Source organism: Neophocaena asiaeorientalis, unplaced genomic scaffold (assembly GCF_003031525.2).
Source record: "Neophocaena asiaeorientalis asiaeorientalis breed wild unplaced genomic scaffold, Neophocaena_asiaeorientalis_V1.1 scaffold723, whole genome shotgun sequence".
Lineage (NCBI taxonomy): Eukaryota > Metazoa > Chordata > Mammalia > Artiodactyla > Phocoenidae > Neophocaena > Neophocaena asiaeorientalis.
In genome coordinates, this window is record NW_020171826.1 from 868,410 (window position 1) to 884,723 (window position 16,314).

Consider the following 16,314-nt stretch of genomic DNA (forward strand, 5'->3'; position numbering starts at 1 on the left):
ATACTACCTTATATCTAAGTGGGAGGAGTTCTTAAAAATAATTTGGACTGTTTCCTTATAGGTCAGGACACTGAAGTTCTGATTTGGAAAGTGACTTGTCAAAGGTCACTTGGTGAGCTGCTGACAGAGGCAGAACTAAAATTCTGACCGGTATCTGGAATGAAGAACTGGACTGTTTTTACTCAACCTGTTTGTTCCTTATATGCTACAATAAGGCCATTATATTTCTATAAATTGGGAAAGAGATATCTATATTTCTTATAGTAAGATGCCAAAATGCCATGTGGATTTGGCAGAAAGCTTTTACTAGCGTATTCAAGGAACAGAAATTAGGAAAATTCATCTGGTTTTAGGCATGCTGTATTTTAAATTTACATGTTAATATTTTGTTTAGATTTTGATGGCTGCACTTCTTCTCAACAGTCTACTCTCCTACCATTCTTAATGGTGATACTTTGATGATTCTTCTATTTTAGTAAACTATAATTACATGACTTTCACATAGAATTCTACTTTGCTTTCTAATCCTGGACATTCAACTGAAAAAAGTTTGGGGTGGTGGAGCTTATTAAACATTCTAGACACACTGATTTCCTTTTAACTCAGGCCCACAATGCATACATATAGGAAACATGTTCTCCCTCATGGGAAAACATATGAAGTTAGAAAGAGCTATTGAAATGTAGTCAACTGTTGATTATATTGTAATTCCTTGCCAGGAAACATTTCCATACATTCATAAGAGGAAGTAGTGATTGCTTATTCCATTATAGATTCTATACTACAGAAGTGATATATCTGTGTTAATCAGGGACTTAGTGGGACCTGACTAAAAGAAGTACTTAATAGAAAATAACTAATTATAAGAATTCATTAACTCTGATGATGCCAGTAATAATTGGAAGTTCCGTTTCTTGAACTTCCTTTTACTGAGTGACAGATGTTTTCTTTGGCCCTTCACTTACCTAATTTAGTCCTCACAACATTTATCCTCATTTTGCAGATGAGGAACCTGAAGCTCAAAGAGATCAAATAACTTGCCTAAGATCTTTTAGCCAATAAGAAAGCAATTTTGAATCCTGATCTGTGTAGCTCCAAAGTTGTTTTTCCTTCTCTGAAATACTCTTTAAACATTAGGCAAAATCCAAATCAGAACCATCATGCCATTTTATGTACTCTGTTCACTTTTGTATCGTTGAAGACATCTCAGCTTCTTTCTTATTGGAGTTTATTACTAAACTTCAGTTTTTGCTTCTCTCTTCCCATAGCACTGAGTGTCCAACCTTCTTTGGTAATAGAGAACCATCAAAAGTTCACATCTAACTTAAATACCACTAAGGTGAATACAGGTTTCCTTCTCAAAAAGAAAAGAAATAAAGTAAAATATCCCCTCTGATGAACTACATGGAGAACCAAAGTGGTTGACAGAATCCCTTCTTAAAATCTATGCACAACTCCCTGTTACCTGCTTAGGAAGTTTCTGGGTGTACTTTGGAACACAGGCCTGTTTTTTCCAGTTTGCTGTTGGGTCATTACCTTCTTCTGTATAGAGTATTTCTAGGAGACAAAATCTGCATTTAATGTAAGCCTGCTTGTAAGAGAAATCTCCTGGTCTTCTGGGGAGGCATTCCCCTAGTAAGTGTAAAAACTGAGTTGATCTTAGGAATGTACCCATGATCTCAAGATGCCTTTTAGAAAAACACAATCTAGTCAGTAAACATGACCAATTATTGAGCATACGGCAGCATATCAGAGTAGAATTCCAGAAATCTCAAGAATTGCCCATTTATTTTATGTGCATACTTTCAGATTTACATTATCCAAGATTACTGGAAATGAGTGTAGAGTTCTGACAAATGGTTACCACAGTGGAACTGTGACTGTTGCAATTTGCTTTATGGGAACAAGATTGTAAGAGAATATTTTTCCCATACCTGCTTATCCCATGAGCAATTTTTTAAGTTTGTTTTTTTTTAAATTTCGAGTATTACTGTACTCTCAATCTTTTGAAATCGAAATGAGTTTACTAATCCTAATAAGAAAGAAAGTGCTAGCTAAAGTATCTACTTGCAGAAGAGAAGTTGAAAGTTCAAAGATAAATAGAACTTGCAGTAGCTAGTACTTAAGGAAACTTGTCATATGAAGCCAATAAACCAAAATGGTTTTTCTTCCCTTGGTGTAAACTTGTACTTAAGTTGGCTTGATGTGATCTTTTGGGTTTTAATGGGCATGACTGGGTTTATCCTACCGAGGTTTAAGGAGATGGGTGGCTTTTCTTTCTAGGCTAAGGCAAACAGAGAAACCAAACCACTTGAGGGCTGCCAAACCATTTGTGGGCTTAAGTGCCAGGAAAAGTGCCATTCAAATAGAGGGACAGAAGGTCGGAGTTTCTCTAGGGATACATGGGGTGAAAATAAAAGAAAGAAATTTTTACTACCAGGATATTCATAGTGGAAAATTGCTTTGAAAAAAATTGTCTGCTACTGCTTGTCTAAGGGTTTTTACCCTTTTGAGGACCCCTGTGGTTATCAGTGGTCCGTTGTTTTCTACATAGAAGGTTTATCTCCATCAGAATAATTTGTGAGTACTTTTTTTAAAAAAGAAAATTTCCTGCAGTGCTTAAGTACTTACAGTTGTTATTATTACGCTCATATTACAGGGGAGCAAATGTAAGTGATATTAATTTGTTCAAGATTATTCATCTAGTGAGTGTTAGAGCCAGGATTAGAATCTAGGTAAGCGTACCCTTGGTTATACCGTAGTACCTCTGTATGCAGTAGGTATTCACTGAGTATCTCGTTACCAATGCTCTGTGTAGTGTACTACAGAATTCTAACACTGTTTGAGAGTTTCATTTTTTCCTAAGTGTAACTTTGATAGTCATCTTTCTATGTTTAATTATGAAATTTTATAAATCTATTTAGAAATCAACTGAATCATTTTAAAGCAGGAGTGCTTCCCTTTTAATCATTTTTATGATAGTAAGAGTAATTACGTATTTAGCTGCTGTGTAAATTCATATATTCCTGAATTGTTCTGAAGTGGAACGCCCATGTAAAATGTAATTGTTCTTAAAGGAAGGCACCAAAGACAGTACTTTTAGGAGAAGACTCCTCTGATTATGATCAGTTTAATTTTACATGCCAGTTGAAATTCACAAATGCATAATTTGCTAATGAGAATCTACAGTTCTTTGGTAAATGATCTGTAAAGTATTAGAGATCTGGTAGGTTATTCAGTAGTAGCTGTACTTCACAGAATCGAATTCCCTTAACTATATTGAATTAACAGCTCACTTTCCTTTCCAAGAGGATGTTTGTTCACTTTGTTCCTGTGACTGTATCTGCACAGTGGTTACTTGATAGATGTACAACAACTCTTATTCTTTTCAACCGGCTGAGGTTAGCAAAACTACCATCACCTTAAGGCTGAGAAAAAAGAAGCATAGGAGAAATAATGTACTCTGAAGTTAAATCAGTAGCTACTACAAGGCTAAAAATATATTGGTTGTCCATACTGGCAAAGCGAGTTATATCTGTTGGTTAAAATATAAATATGCATTCTCTCTCTCTCACACACACACATGATTAAAATGGTTTTAAATGCTGCTGAGTGGTCCGGTTGTCTAAATTGACACTGTCCTTTCTGTCATACTGTGATTATTGTTTAGGGCAGTGTTGTCCAACAGAACTTTTGTGAAGGTGGAAATACTCTGTATCCCTCACTGTCCATAATGGTAAGCACCAGCCTCATAAGGCTATTTAGCACTGAAAATGTTTTTAGTGAGACTGAGGAACTGAATTTTTATAATTTAATTTTGGTTAATTTAAAGAAATAGCTATGTGTGACTAGTGGCTACCATATATAGTGTGAAAAAATTTTTTGTGACCCTAGTGGGTAGAATAATGATGGATGGATAGAACATACAGATTTGCTTCAGTTTAGGGCAGTCTTTTCTAATATGTGTTCCATCCAACATTGGACCATGTGAATGCACCTCACTTGGGGTTTTGGAGAGTTGTGATTTTCCTTGGGTAACTTTTTTCTTCTGTTACTGCCAACACAAAAAGGTTTGGCTTCAAAGCACCAGTCCATAAAGTTTATGCCTGTAGCCCAGGAAGCTTGTGAGGTGGTTTGTGTTTGTGGGTATTTTTAATCATTTATGAAAACTTGAGTCAGATATTTCCTAATGGAAAGTCTTATCTCTATCCAGCAGTTCTACCAGGATGAGTAAAAACTGCTGTTTCCACCCTGCTACCTTCCTTCCCTTTTTCAGTATTCCTCTCACCCTCAGTCTTTTACCCTGTCCGATGGAAATTTCTGACTCAGCCATTTTCACTTCTCCAATAAGTTACCCAGTTACTCTGTGGTCTCTGATAATGATGCAGATGGTCTGTGATATTAAAGTAGTACTTCTGATTTGAGGACTTATATTATCTCAGCATTTTCAAAACCCACTTGCCTGCAATCTAGTGTGTCTGTGGTTAGCTATAATATATCTCCTTGCCAAACAAGTGGTTTGGGTTACTGGGGCTTTCATTTAACTTTGAATTGGGGGGATGAGGGGAAAACAAAAGCTCAGGAACCTATTTTGATAAATTGCATCAGAGTTAAATGTTGGGATTAAATCAGTTGTTTTGCTTTTTAAAATGTCTCCTTACTGAGCTCAGTCTTGTTCTTTTGTTGAAGGTGTGTGCATATGTTTGTGTGTATGTAGACACGTGTTTAAAACTCATGCTTGAACTATTGAGAAGTACATTATATAACTCAGTGTTTTCTACTTAAGTTCCAACATGGTGGCTGAACTTGCTTTCGTGTTTGGTACTAGTAAAACATTTCTCTCCAGTCAGGAACTGGTGTTATTTCTCCTTTACAATAATGAGAACTGAACAGCTTTTCATATTTCCCTGATTGCTTTGGTTCTCAGGAAGATCAGATGCAAATTTGGGGTCTTACGTAGACTTTGTTTTTGTTAGCATACATTTTTCCTTAAAAAAAAAAAAAAAACTTATTCTCTAACCTTAAGGAAACAGTATAATTAAATTGAATCCATAACATTGCTACTGCAACTTATTTTTTCCTGTAGTAAATATTTGCTGCTTCACTGTTTAGGTGCTTAAATTAGATTAAAAACATGCGTTTTTTTAATTATAAAATGTTATGCAAGGGATTATAAATAATAAGATTCCATTTCATGGTAGATAAATTGGAAAATATAGAAATGTTTTAGAAGGAAAATAAGCTACATTATAGTCCCACAGTACCTGATCAATGTTAAGATTTTGATGTTTATCTTTTCTAGTATTTTCTAAATAAAATTTAACTTGAAAAATCAAATATTTCAGCTATAGTCAGTGTACACTATAGAAAGGCTCAGAAATCAGCCCTGGGCTCTGCCCATATCATGGCGAGTACCTTCAGGACTTCACCTGTGCATATAGCCCATATAATATGCCATGTGGATGGTCATCTATCGTGTGTATAAAACAACAGACTGAAGAGTGCCAGTGGTTTGTACAAAACACCCACATACACTGTAGGGAATGTGAGTGCACTCTGAGGCTGGAACTAGGACCAGGGATGATATCTCTAGATTGGCAGGTTTTGTCCTTCCACAGACCATTTTATAGTTACCTGAAAGGGAACTCTGTTGAAAGGAAGTGGGCTTCCTGTGGTTAAATATTTATGAGGAGTCCAGATGATTATTTGGACAGGATAAAGCTGGACTTAACAACTACTCAGACCCTTTCTGATAGTCAATTTCTATAATTTTAAGAAAGTGATGAATCAGCACCTTTTTATGAACAGTGACTGAAATTTAGAAATATTTGAGGAAACTTGGGAACCCAGCCTGTCATCCAGGGCCTTTATTATTTTCAGAGGTATTTTGGATTAAAGCCTCTTGATGCTCTAAGACATTTTAGACTTCTAACCAAGGTGGTGACTTTAGCAGATCAGATATTTGGTAGAACTTTGCAGAAAATCCTGGGTTATACTGTTCTGGTCTTTGTGGAGCTTTTTATGAAAAGGGGAGCTTTCTATCATTTTGTAATGTTGATGGAAGGATAATTAACCCTGAAAATGTCTTTCTGTTACTAGATTTCTCAGGACTTTTCTCTCCTCCTACTTTTTTTTTTTGGTTCTGTCATCCTTGACGTTTTTCATTCACCTTATACTTAATTTATTAACATTTTCTAATTTTCGGGACTATTTGGCAGCCTGCAACTATAGAGGACTTCTGAGGACATGAGACAGTTTTATCAAACAAATAGCTCAGGGGACTAGCTCCAGATTCTGAAAATTCATGCCAGCACCTTAGCACACAGTGCATTCTGCTTTAAAATGCCACATACATCCTATGTACCCTTTCAGGCTGTTTAGCTTAATAAACATGTCCTCATGTATACAGACATTTTTCATAGCCCTGGGGTCTAATCTTGGCAATGCCGCATATTTAACTATGTGATCCTTGGCATGTTATTCTAACTTTCAGAGCCATTTTGAGTGATGTACTTAATTGTCACCTAAAGGAACCAAGAATTGACCACCTGCCCGAGTGTACAACTTTTCTAGGTGTTCTAGGAGTCTATCAGGTAATTATCCTTTCCATTATAATACACCTGAAATTTGGGGTGTTGGGAACAGAAACCCTTTGCTGTCATTTAAGGCACTGTGGGTAGATGTGCAGCTTCTTAGCTTTGTTTAGGTAAGCTAGAGAATGTGGAAATGCAAGATTTCATGGTGCATCATTTATACTAGTCATCATTTTTCTCAGGAGCCCTCCTTTCCACAAGGATTTATTTGAAAATCATCATCCCAGGCATTGAGATAAATATTGGAGAGAAAATGATCCATAAGATTTTTCCTACCTTTCAGGATCTTGAATGTATAATGGGGAAACAAATGAGTACATGTATTTATATGATTAGTTCTCCAGTGTTATATTTACTACATATTATGAAATCACTGGGGGGAAAAAAAAGCATAAGTAAATCTGCTGGGTGTGTGAGAGTGTCAGTTGTGATGGTTTTGGTTCTGTGTCCTATAGGATTGGATTGATAGAGAAGTAACATTTGAATGAGGTTTCTGAAGGTTGATTATGAAGTTTTTGAGAGTAGAGAGGAACCACTGGCAGATAGAAAAGGGTTCTTAAGCCCATCATCTGTGTAACGGTGACTAAACTTCCCTCAGACTTGCAAGACTCCCCCATTCTCTGTGTTTCACACCCACACCAACCACCCAAGAAAAACATAAACCAAAACCAATAACCATAAAAATCTCCAAACAATTGAAACAGTGGTTAATGATACTCGATGCCCCAATCATTTGTACAATATGTGGAATGAAAGTCTTTGTCTTTCATAAAGGAATTGCAGAAATCTGTGTGTACTTTGTGGGTAGTTTAGTAAGGGGGGATAATTATACTAAGGACAATAAGTACAGGAAGGTGGATCTGACTTAATTATTTTATAGCTCTCTGCTCAGAAGGCTCTTCTATCTCCCAGGCAGATGGAGTAACCATAGTATGTATATGGGAAAGAACAGGGCATTTGGAGACTTGGTCAGAAATGTAGCCCACCCATTGGCTACTTCAACTAGGAACAAAGTAATGAGTATGGAACACCTGTGTTGTTTACCTCTTTAGCATCAGCCAAAATTAGGTGCCACTCTATTTCCTCTGTCATACTGTACTTCAGTTTTGTTCATTTCTACAAGATGGAAATTATAGACACTAAAAGTCAGAGAAGGATCAAAGGTTACCTTTCAGTTACCCTTTATCCCTAATAAATTAATTGCTCAAACATCACTTGGGTATTATTCTAATTGTTTTCAGCTTTCTGCCTGAAAGTGGGAAATTTCAGTTGTCAGAGTGACCAGGGGCTCAAAGCTGTGTTTGTTGTTTTGGGGCTCATAATTGGGGCAGGTGGTTAGGAGAGTGTCTCCATTCCATAGCTGAGCATCTCTAAGAAGCTCCCACTGATGGTGGTGGTGATGGTGTTGGAGACTGGTTTTGGTGTTGGTGTTAGTGGTGGTGATGTTGATGTTATCTTAGTCCCTATATTTAAACTTTGCTGGGGCTGAGGAGGTGGAAGATTTGGCATTAGGATGAGGTCTATTCACAGTTTACCTGCATCCCATTTCTCTTCTACTGAGGCAGTTTTATTAAAGCTTTTAATAAAGGGAAGAGACTTCTTTAATAGGTTAGCGAGACATTTCTCTTGTAGGGCAGCAGACAAAGGCTTAGGGGTTTTACCTATGTTATCATTTCTTAGTTAAAATTGTCTTTAACAACTCTGAGACACATTAGTCAGAATTCATTAATGCTCTCTTACCAAAGGGAAGAAAAGCCATTGATTTTGGGTGGAGATGGGGGAAAGTGGTTAGATCCCAAACGGAGATTTTCCTTGGAATTTCCCACTGCAGTTACTACCTAGGGTTTTTCTTACAGGTCATCTATGAAATACTGTGCAAAATTTTTTTGTCCTTGCTTTTCAGAAGTGAACACAGGCCAACCGTGATAGCTAGAGACTTCTTGGGAGATAGTGAGACAAAGTAAACTATGTCAATTGTTATTGCTCTGTTTTAGGACCTGGAACCCACCTTCTGAACACATGTACCACCCTTACCTAAATTTTATTTCATCTTCAATTTCAAAGAAACTAATGCATATTTGTCTTATTTAGTATTTAATAATATCACTCTTTTCTGACATACTTAAACATAGGCCCATTTCTTCTAGGAGCTCTTTGAGCAGAAATATTGGAGGCCAGAAGAGCTCAGGTTGGTTTGCAGTTCATTTGCTCATTTGTTGGGTTATCTTGGTCAAGCCAGTTTATTTCTCTGAGCCTAGTTTCCTCATAAATAAAATGAGGATATTGATAAAAACCTTCAGACCCTCAGACAGTTAGGAGGAAGAAGTGTGAAAGTGCATTGTAACCTACAAAGTATTATATCAATGTCAGTTGCAGTTGCCTGTCATTGCCAAACTTTTCAAGACAAAATCTGTGTCTGGAACATCTTCCTCATTCATAGAGGGTGTTTCCATGTGAACAGAACAAAGGAAAGTAAGCATAAACCCAGCTCTCAAAGCAGTGAGTATGTATTCCATCTGCTACTAATAGCATTTACACTAAAACAGAATAATTCACAAAATTATACCAGAACATAAAAGGTAATACAGACACAGTTGAAAGAAATAGTTTCTAGTGAATGTATTAGTAATCCAGGAATTTTCTTTTTTTTTTTTTTTGCGGTACGCGGGCCTCTCACTGCTGTGGCCTCTCCCGTTGCGGAGCACAGGCTCACGGACGCGCAGGCTCAGCGGCCATGGCTCGCGGGCCCAGCCGCTCCGCGGCATGTGGGATCTTCCTGGACCGGGGCACGCACCCGTGTCCCCTGCATCAGCAGGCGGACTCTCAACCACTGCGCCACCAGGGAAGCCCAACCCAGGCATTTTTATGTGGGAGGAAGCTTGCTCAGTTTTCATAGCCATTTATTTTCAGAAAGTTTGGGGATGTGGGTAAAAAAATGACAAAACAGGAATGACTTCTTCACTCATCTTCTAGTTTGTATAGAGTTAGTTCGTCCCTCTGCTAAGAACGCTTACCACTTCTGCCCTAGGAGTTTTAACCTTCCTTTGAGGTTGGTTTTGTATGTTAACTACTTTAAGGTTTCCTGATACAGCTCTGCCAAGTCACCCCCACTCCTTACACCTAGCCCCAGTTCATAACAAGCACAACTGCTCCACTTTTATGCCTTCAAGGAATTTTCTATAGGTCTTTATAAACTTTATTACATTTTATATTATGCTTATTTACCTTTCTTCAACTCCACCTTCTTGATGGCTTGTAAATGACTTATTCCTCCTAATAATAGAATTCAGCAAATGTTTGTTGAATAACTGTGTTTACTAGGTGCGTACTATGCTATTTGTTTATTTAGAGGGATCCACAGATGAATGAGAATCATCTTTCTCTTCAAGGAAAATAGGTGGGAGATATATAAATCCTACTTCCCATTCCTGAGACTTGCTTGCCTTAATATAAACTAATCCACTGTATATATGTACATATCTGGATTTTAAAAATCACTAAAGCTCTGTTCTTTTCATGGGAAAGGGAGAGGTTTCTAGTCTTTATTTGAATGTCTGAAAAATTTTACAAGTCTCTGTGATGCTGTCAATAGCGACAGAGCTTAATTCTATTCATAACATTGTTTTCCTCCTGTCTATGGAACTCTGTTCTTTGACTTTATTGACCAGTATTTCTTCATTTTTTTTCTATTAATGAGCATCTCCTGAAGTCCTACTAAATTTATGCTACATCCAGCACTAACTGTGTGGAAGGTGTAAAGATTGCAGGGCTGGATGGGAATGGAGAATGATGGGGTTGGCTTAATGGCAAGAAGATAACCTGAGATTAGGGTGAATGAAAGCAAACATAGGAGGGAAAAAGTTTGAGAAGTGGCAGGATAAAAGCTCAGGGTCCAGTAGTTCGTCTTAAATGTGCCTGCCTGGAAACGTAGTGAGACGAGTTTATGCTGTTTATTCTCAGTACTGTTTATAGCCCTTTGCTTCAAAGTAGAGTGGATTAGAGCAGGAGCAAAGCTCCTGGCTTTGAACTTGTCCTGGCTGAGAATTGTTTTCTGTAATTCCCAAACTGGTTACTGATTTGCAAGGTGGCTGGGTGTGTGATTTTCCCAGCTTGCATTAGATTAGCGTTGCAAAGAATACAGGGGCTGACTTTGAAAGCAACTAGAGTGGATGCATAGGAAATTATGGATTAAGTAAGTAATATTTGCGCATAAATGAGATGATATATTTGGAAGTTTTTAGTAAACTTTGAAGGGCTAAATCTGTGTATTGACAATACAACCCTGTGCATGTATGAGTGTGTGTACATCTTTGTAATCATGGAAGATCTTCTAGGTTCTTTTCTAGTGCAGGCCTTACCCATATTTTGTGGGTACCAATTCAGCCTCTACTGTAATAAGATTCAGGGTCAAATCACAATAATTAAATATACTTCAGCCTTGCTTTTTACATATTAAGAACTAATTAAGAGTCATTATTAAGGCAATCATAAATTCATAAATTCCTTGGTATATCATGATATGTGAAATGTGTCATCATGTTTATGGTTTATATGTGCTGCTGATGAAATAAAGATGAGAATTTTTAAAGTTTTTATGTTTAGCTGTAGAATTTAAGTGCAGTATATGTAAAACATTACAAAAAGCACAGAAAATATAGAAACCCAGGAACCTATCACCTAAATTTAATAGATGTTAATATTTTGCCTCACTTCCTTCAGTCTTCCCTAGTTTGTTTGTAAAGCAGTGGAACAGCATATATATAGTCAAGGCACACCTGCCCCTTTGCTTGTGTCTCTAGGGGTCACTATGTCAGTGCCAGATATTAAGACCATATATTTTTACTACAGGTATATGTATCCATAAACATTATATTTTTAATGTCATGCTGACTGAAATAAAAAACGTGAAAATATTGCAGTTATTCACATGGAAAACTGTAGTAATTTTATAATTTTTATTTTATTCAGCATAATATTAAAAGCATATAAAATATATCGTTTTGGCATACCTTTCTGCTCTAATAACATAAATTGAAGTGGCTTTTAAACTTTTTAAAATATTCATTCTGAATATTTGTTGTCTGTGAACTAAATCCATACGTGTCTTAGACATTTAATTAATTAATGTTAATCGGCTAAGTGTTTTAGAGAATGCATGTCGGTCAGTATAGAATATCTTCTTTCAGTCTGTTCCGACTGTGGTTTACCAGAGTCCAGGAGGGCTGGTTGCCATGAGCAGGAAGAGCTCTTGCTTGCTGAGAAACTGACTCCCAGCCCTGCCACCGGCAAACTATGTCTACAGCCTTCATAAGCCCTTTCTTTCTTCTGGCCCTTATTTTCCTCACCTGTTAAGTAAGAGGTTTAACTAGCTCTTCTTGAAAGCACTTTCATTCTGTGAAATATTGGGGAACTTTGACCTGGGCCTCAAGTTGTTAGAATTTGCTGAGAATATATTGGATGTAAAAGAACAGGACTTTCTATTGAAATTGCCGGTTTTGTAGTTGCATTTGAGCCAGGGCTAAGTAGGTCATATTCGGTTTAATATGATTTTGGGGCAGAAATGATTTTTCCATCATAAAACCTTTTCAGAGTAATCTTGACGCCTCCAAGCCCTGCCTGCTTTTTTGTTGCATTATCTCTCAGCGAGGGACAGGGCTGTGTGAATGTGTATGTGAACATACATAAGTGCTAAGAATGGCAAAGGAATGTTTTTTCATTCTGTTTTAATTAAATGTCTTCACAGACAAAGTCAGAGCTGCAGAAAGAAATCTGTAAACTCTGGTAAGCCCTAGAGGACAGTTTCATGAGTCCTACACATTGCAATAGTCTGAGGCTTTGGGAACTTTCCTCTTTAATGTGACGTACATGTTTGGAATAGAGTAAGGATATATCACCTAAACTACACGTCCTTAAAACAAACAAAACAGCATTTTTCATGATAAGAGTCCTTCATATGTATGTTTGTTTTAAGAAGCAGAAGTTTAAATTACAGTTTGGGGTGGAATGGACCTTTAAGACCATCTCTTCCTATTTGTGTCTAAGAAAGTAGTTCAGGAAATGCTCTTGCCTGGCTCTCCAGATGGAGGCAAAGTTGGGGGCAGGTGCCTGGTACCCTCCAAGGTTCCCACTGTCTTTTGGTTTGCAGGCTCTCTTTAGGCAGCTCTATATTTAGAGAGACCTAGAGAACCAGTTCTAACTCGTGTCTGAGGGTGTGGACCCATTGAAGAATGTGACTACACTTAAAGTAGAGATCCGCTCCTGCCTAAGGGACTAATAAAGGTGTGTTTTTCCTTAAGAGCACCAGGATACACATAAGTCTCTGGGAAAGGATCCTCTGAATCCCAGATGGCTTAACTCCTCTGACCATGCAAAAACTCAGATTTTTCTCAGCTGCAATATGTGAAACATTCTTGTCTCTTATTATTACAGCAGTCCTTTATAGAAGTGGGTTAGAATTTCTGGGCCTCCGCGTTCTGATTCTGTGATTAATTTCCACAGGCCAGGGACCTAACCATTATTTTGTGACACCTTGTTCTTGGCCCTGAGCAGGTACTATGTGGATTTTTGTGAATGAAGACTTTATACTAACTAGTCACTGTTTTGTGCATTGCGAGTTATAAAGTTGATCATCCTAAAATATTAGGTTGGAGTCTTTGAAGTCCTGAACAAGATCTTTTTCTTTTTATGTTAAAGTACTACTAATGAGCCTTTCTGTCTGCCCCTTCTCCCTCATCCTCTGCAGTGTGCCGAGATTTTGCTGTCCTGGAGGACCACACCCTGGCCCACAGCCTGCAGGAACAAGAGAGTGAGTAATAGCCCTCTGCGTGCTCCTTCAGTTTTCTTTTTTAGTGGTAGCTTGAGGCAGATTTCTCAGAGTGAGGCAGGGAGAAAACAGAGTCATCGGGTTATATCACCCATCCATCCTGAGGGATCTGTCTAGGCAAATGACACCTCAGTGAAGAATGAAGTTCTGGGTGTTTTGAAGTCAGATAGCTGCTAGGGATGAGAAGACTGTTGGATGTATCAGAGGAAAAGAGGGACTTGAACCATTTCCTTTGCCTTAGTGCTATAGGAGGGAGATAGTGGTTATACATGCATCGGGGGTGTGTAGAAGGCTGGCAGAGGGATGGGTTCCTTCCCCTAGAATAGGAGGCCTGAACATCTTTTCCCAGGCGCGGGCGGTGTCTAGCTTGTAGATTTTTCTGAATTTTTTTATGTATGTACTCATGAATAGTAAATCTAAGTTATATGTGTTATACAGAAGTACGTAAGTATGAATTTGTAATTTGTGAATCATTAATTAGTGTGTCAGTATAAAAATTCAGTATTGAAATAGTATTTTATAAATAAGGTGGCAACTTGTAGAGCAGAAAGAGCACTGGCCCTGGTTTTAGATTATTTGAGTAGAAGTCCTGGCACTGCCACTGTTTTATCTTGTGCCCAGTACAAATTACTTTAACCTGTCTGATTCTCTTTTTCTGCAATGCAAAGATGAAAATAATAACTCCTGTGCTGCGTATTATATAGTGTTATTTAGAGCATAAGATGAAATGATGGATGTGAAGCCCTTTTTAATGGAAAGGCTCTTCTTAAGTTTATTCTCAGGTTTATCATTAATAAGCCAAAGCATTATAATTCCTCTCTCCAATTTTACTATCCAGTTGAGCATCATTTGGCATCGAATGTTCAGCGGAACCGTTTGGTCCAGCATGATCTCCAGGTGGCTAAGCAGCTTCAAGAGGAGGATCTGAAAGCTCAGGCTCAGCTGCAGAAGCGCTACAAAGACCTGTGAGGACTTGGGGACTGGGAGGGCATCATGCCCGGACTGGTTTTCTCTGTGGGGTCAGCAACCAGGGCAGGGAAGAGGACTCTCCATCTGTTCCTCTGATTCCTTTCACTATTAGATTACAAATCCTACAGTGACTATCCCATAGTTTTCTTTGAATTAAAAAAATTGTCTTTGTTGTTGGAATACTTTACTAGGTTTTGGGACATGTGGTATCTAGTGTGGACTCAACACTCTCACTGATGAGTCCACCTCTCTGACTCAGTTTTCCTTACCTGTACAGTGGGCAAATGATCTCTGTCCCCTCTGCCTCCTGGGCTTTTGGGGGGAATCCAGCGAAATACTGGATGTCAAAGAACTTTATGAGGTCTGTTGGGTTCCTTTATTGTTTCCTAGCAGTGTTTGCTACTCCTATTTTCCTCGAACCCCTGGCTTTTCTTTTTGTGTGGCTGCGCCGCACAGCTTGCAGGGTCTTAGTTCCCTGACCAGGGATCAAACCTGTGCCCCAGCAGTAAAAGCACCACGTCCTAACCACTGGACCGCAGGGAAGTCCCAAACCCCTTGCTTTTTAAGTAGAGGCAGAATCTTTTGGAAAGCTCTGAATCGTACCCTTAGTTTTCTTCATAACTTCAGTGTCTGACCAAAGTTATTTCTCTGTCTCCTCCTAAATGGAGAGATCATGTCTAAGGTTTCTTCCAGCACAATGACTTTTTATTCTTTTTCATGTTTTAAAGGCTCACAGAGTACCTTTCTTCTTTGAGAGAGGCTCCTATACCTAAATCTCTAATGGTGGATTTAACCACAAAATTGTTTTGAGGAGGAAGGGGTAAAGGAGGAAGTGAAGGGACCCTTCTATTTACTTTCGTTGTCATGTTTAAATAAACAGGATAGCCTATTATTTTTGCTGCCTTTGAGGAAGGGTTTTTCTATTTTATTATTTTCAGAGAGGACTTTATTCGTGATTTTATTCAGCTTCCTTATTTTGTACATAAACATTCTTACTGACTCTCGCTAATAACTCTGCCACCATGAAAGGCACCAGAGAGCACAGATATGAATAAAACATAGCCATTGCCTTTAAGGGACTCAGGGGAAATAAACTCTGAGCGTTTGCCAAAGCAACACTCAAATTTGTGAAACATTCCATATTCTTAAAACTAGATTAATAAACACTTTTTGGTAAGTTTAAAAAAAAAGTAAGTGAAAAGAGGGTATGGAAATAAAAAATGAGTATATTTTTATTTTCAATTCGGTGGTTTGAATGGTTCAGAATCCTTGAATGTTAGACCTGTAATATGAAGTCATTAAGTCCAAAAACTTTTATAGCTGATAAGACGACATAAGAGTGCATGATTCGCTGGCTAACAGTGGCAGGACTGGAAATCAGGTCTCCAGGCATCTTGTCCAGTGATTTTTTCTACTGATTCTAAAAAAGCTTGCCATTTCTGCTTCTGGCCTGTGTTCTCTATCTTGTATTCCCTTCCTCCCTTTCTGTCCTGTATGTGCGTTATACACATACATACATACCCCCATGTGTGCACACATCTACTTTCACCTACATCTACTTTTACCTACATAGATTTCACCTGCAAATCTATTTCCCAACATGTTGAAAGTGACCAGTTCTTTATACAAATGAGAATAGTCTTCATCCCCTCAGTTTTGTTAGAATAGAATGTATGGATTTCGATTCCTCCAGAGAAGTTAGGATATTGCCTCCAACACCCAACACTTTTCAGTTATAAAAGGCTGCCATTAAACATGGAATATACAACCAAGACTGGATTAACTGAGTACTTTAAGTTCAACTGGCAGGGGGAGAATAAGAGGAAATATTTGTGTAGCAAACGAACTGCATATATAAACCACAATTGTAATTTTGTTCCAGCATCTTTTTAGATAGTGAACTCTAAACGTGCTATCTCTCTCCTAGTT

General features: G+C 37.9%; 1 protein-coding gene across 3 annotated transcripts in view; it reads left to right on the plus strand.

The window, feature by feature from the left end:
* Nucleotides 1-16,314, plus strand: part of CCDC50 (coiled-coil domain containing 50) — a 66,537-nt gene that overhangs the window by 12,792 nt on the left and 37,431 nt on the right. For all 3 annotated transcript variants that reach the window (XM_024740242.1, XM_024740251.1, XM_024740259.1), the window contains exons 2-3: nt 13,336-13,398; nt 14,255-14,381. In XM_024740242.1, the coding sequence (XP_024596010.1) occupies nt 13,336-13,398; nt 14,255-14,381 (190 nt within the window). The remainder of the gene's footprint in view (nt 1-13,335; nt 13,399-14,254; nt 14,382-16,314) is intronic.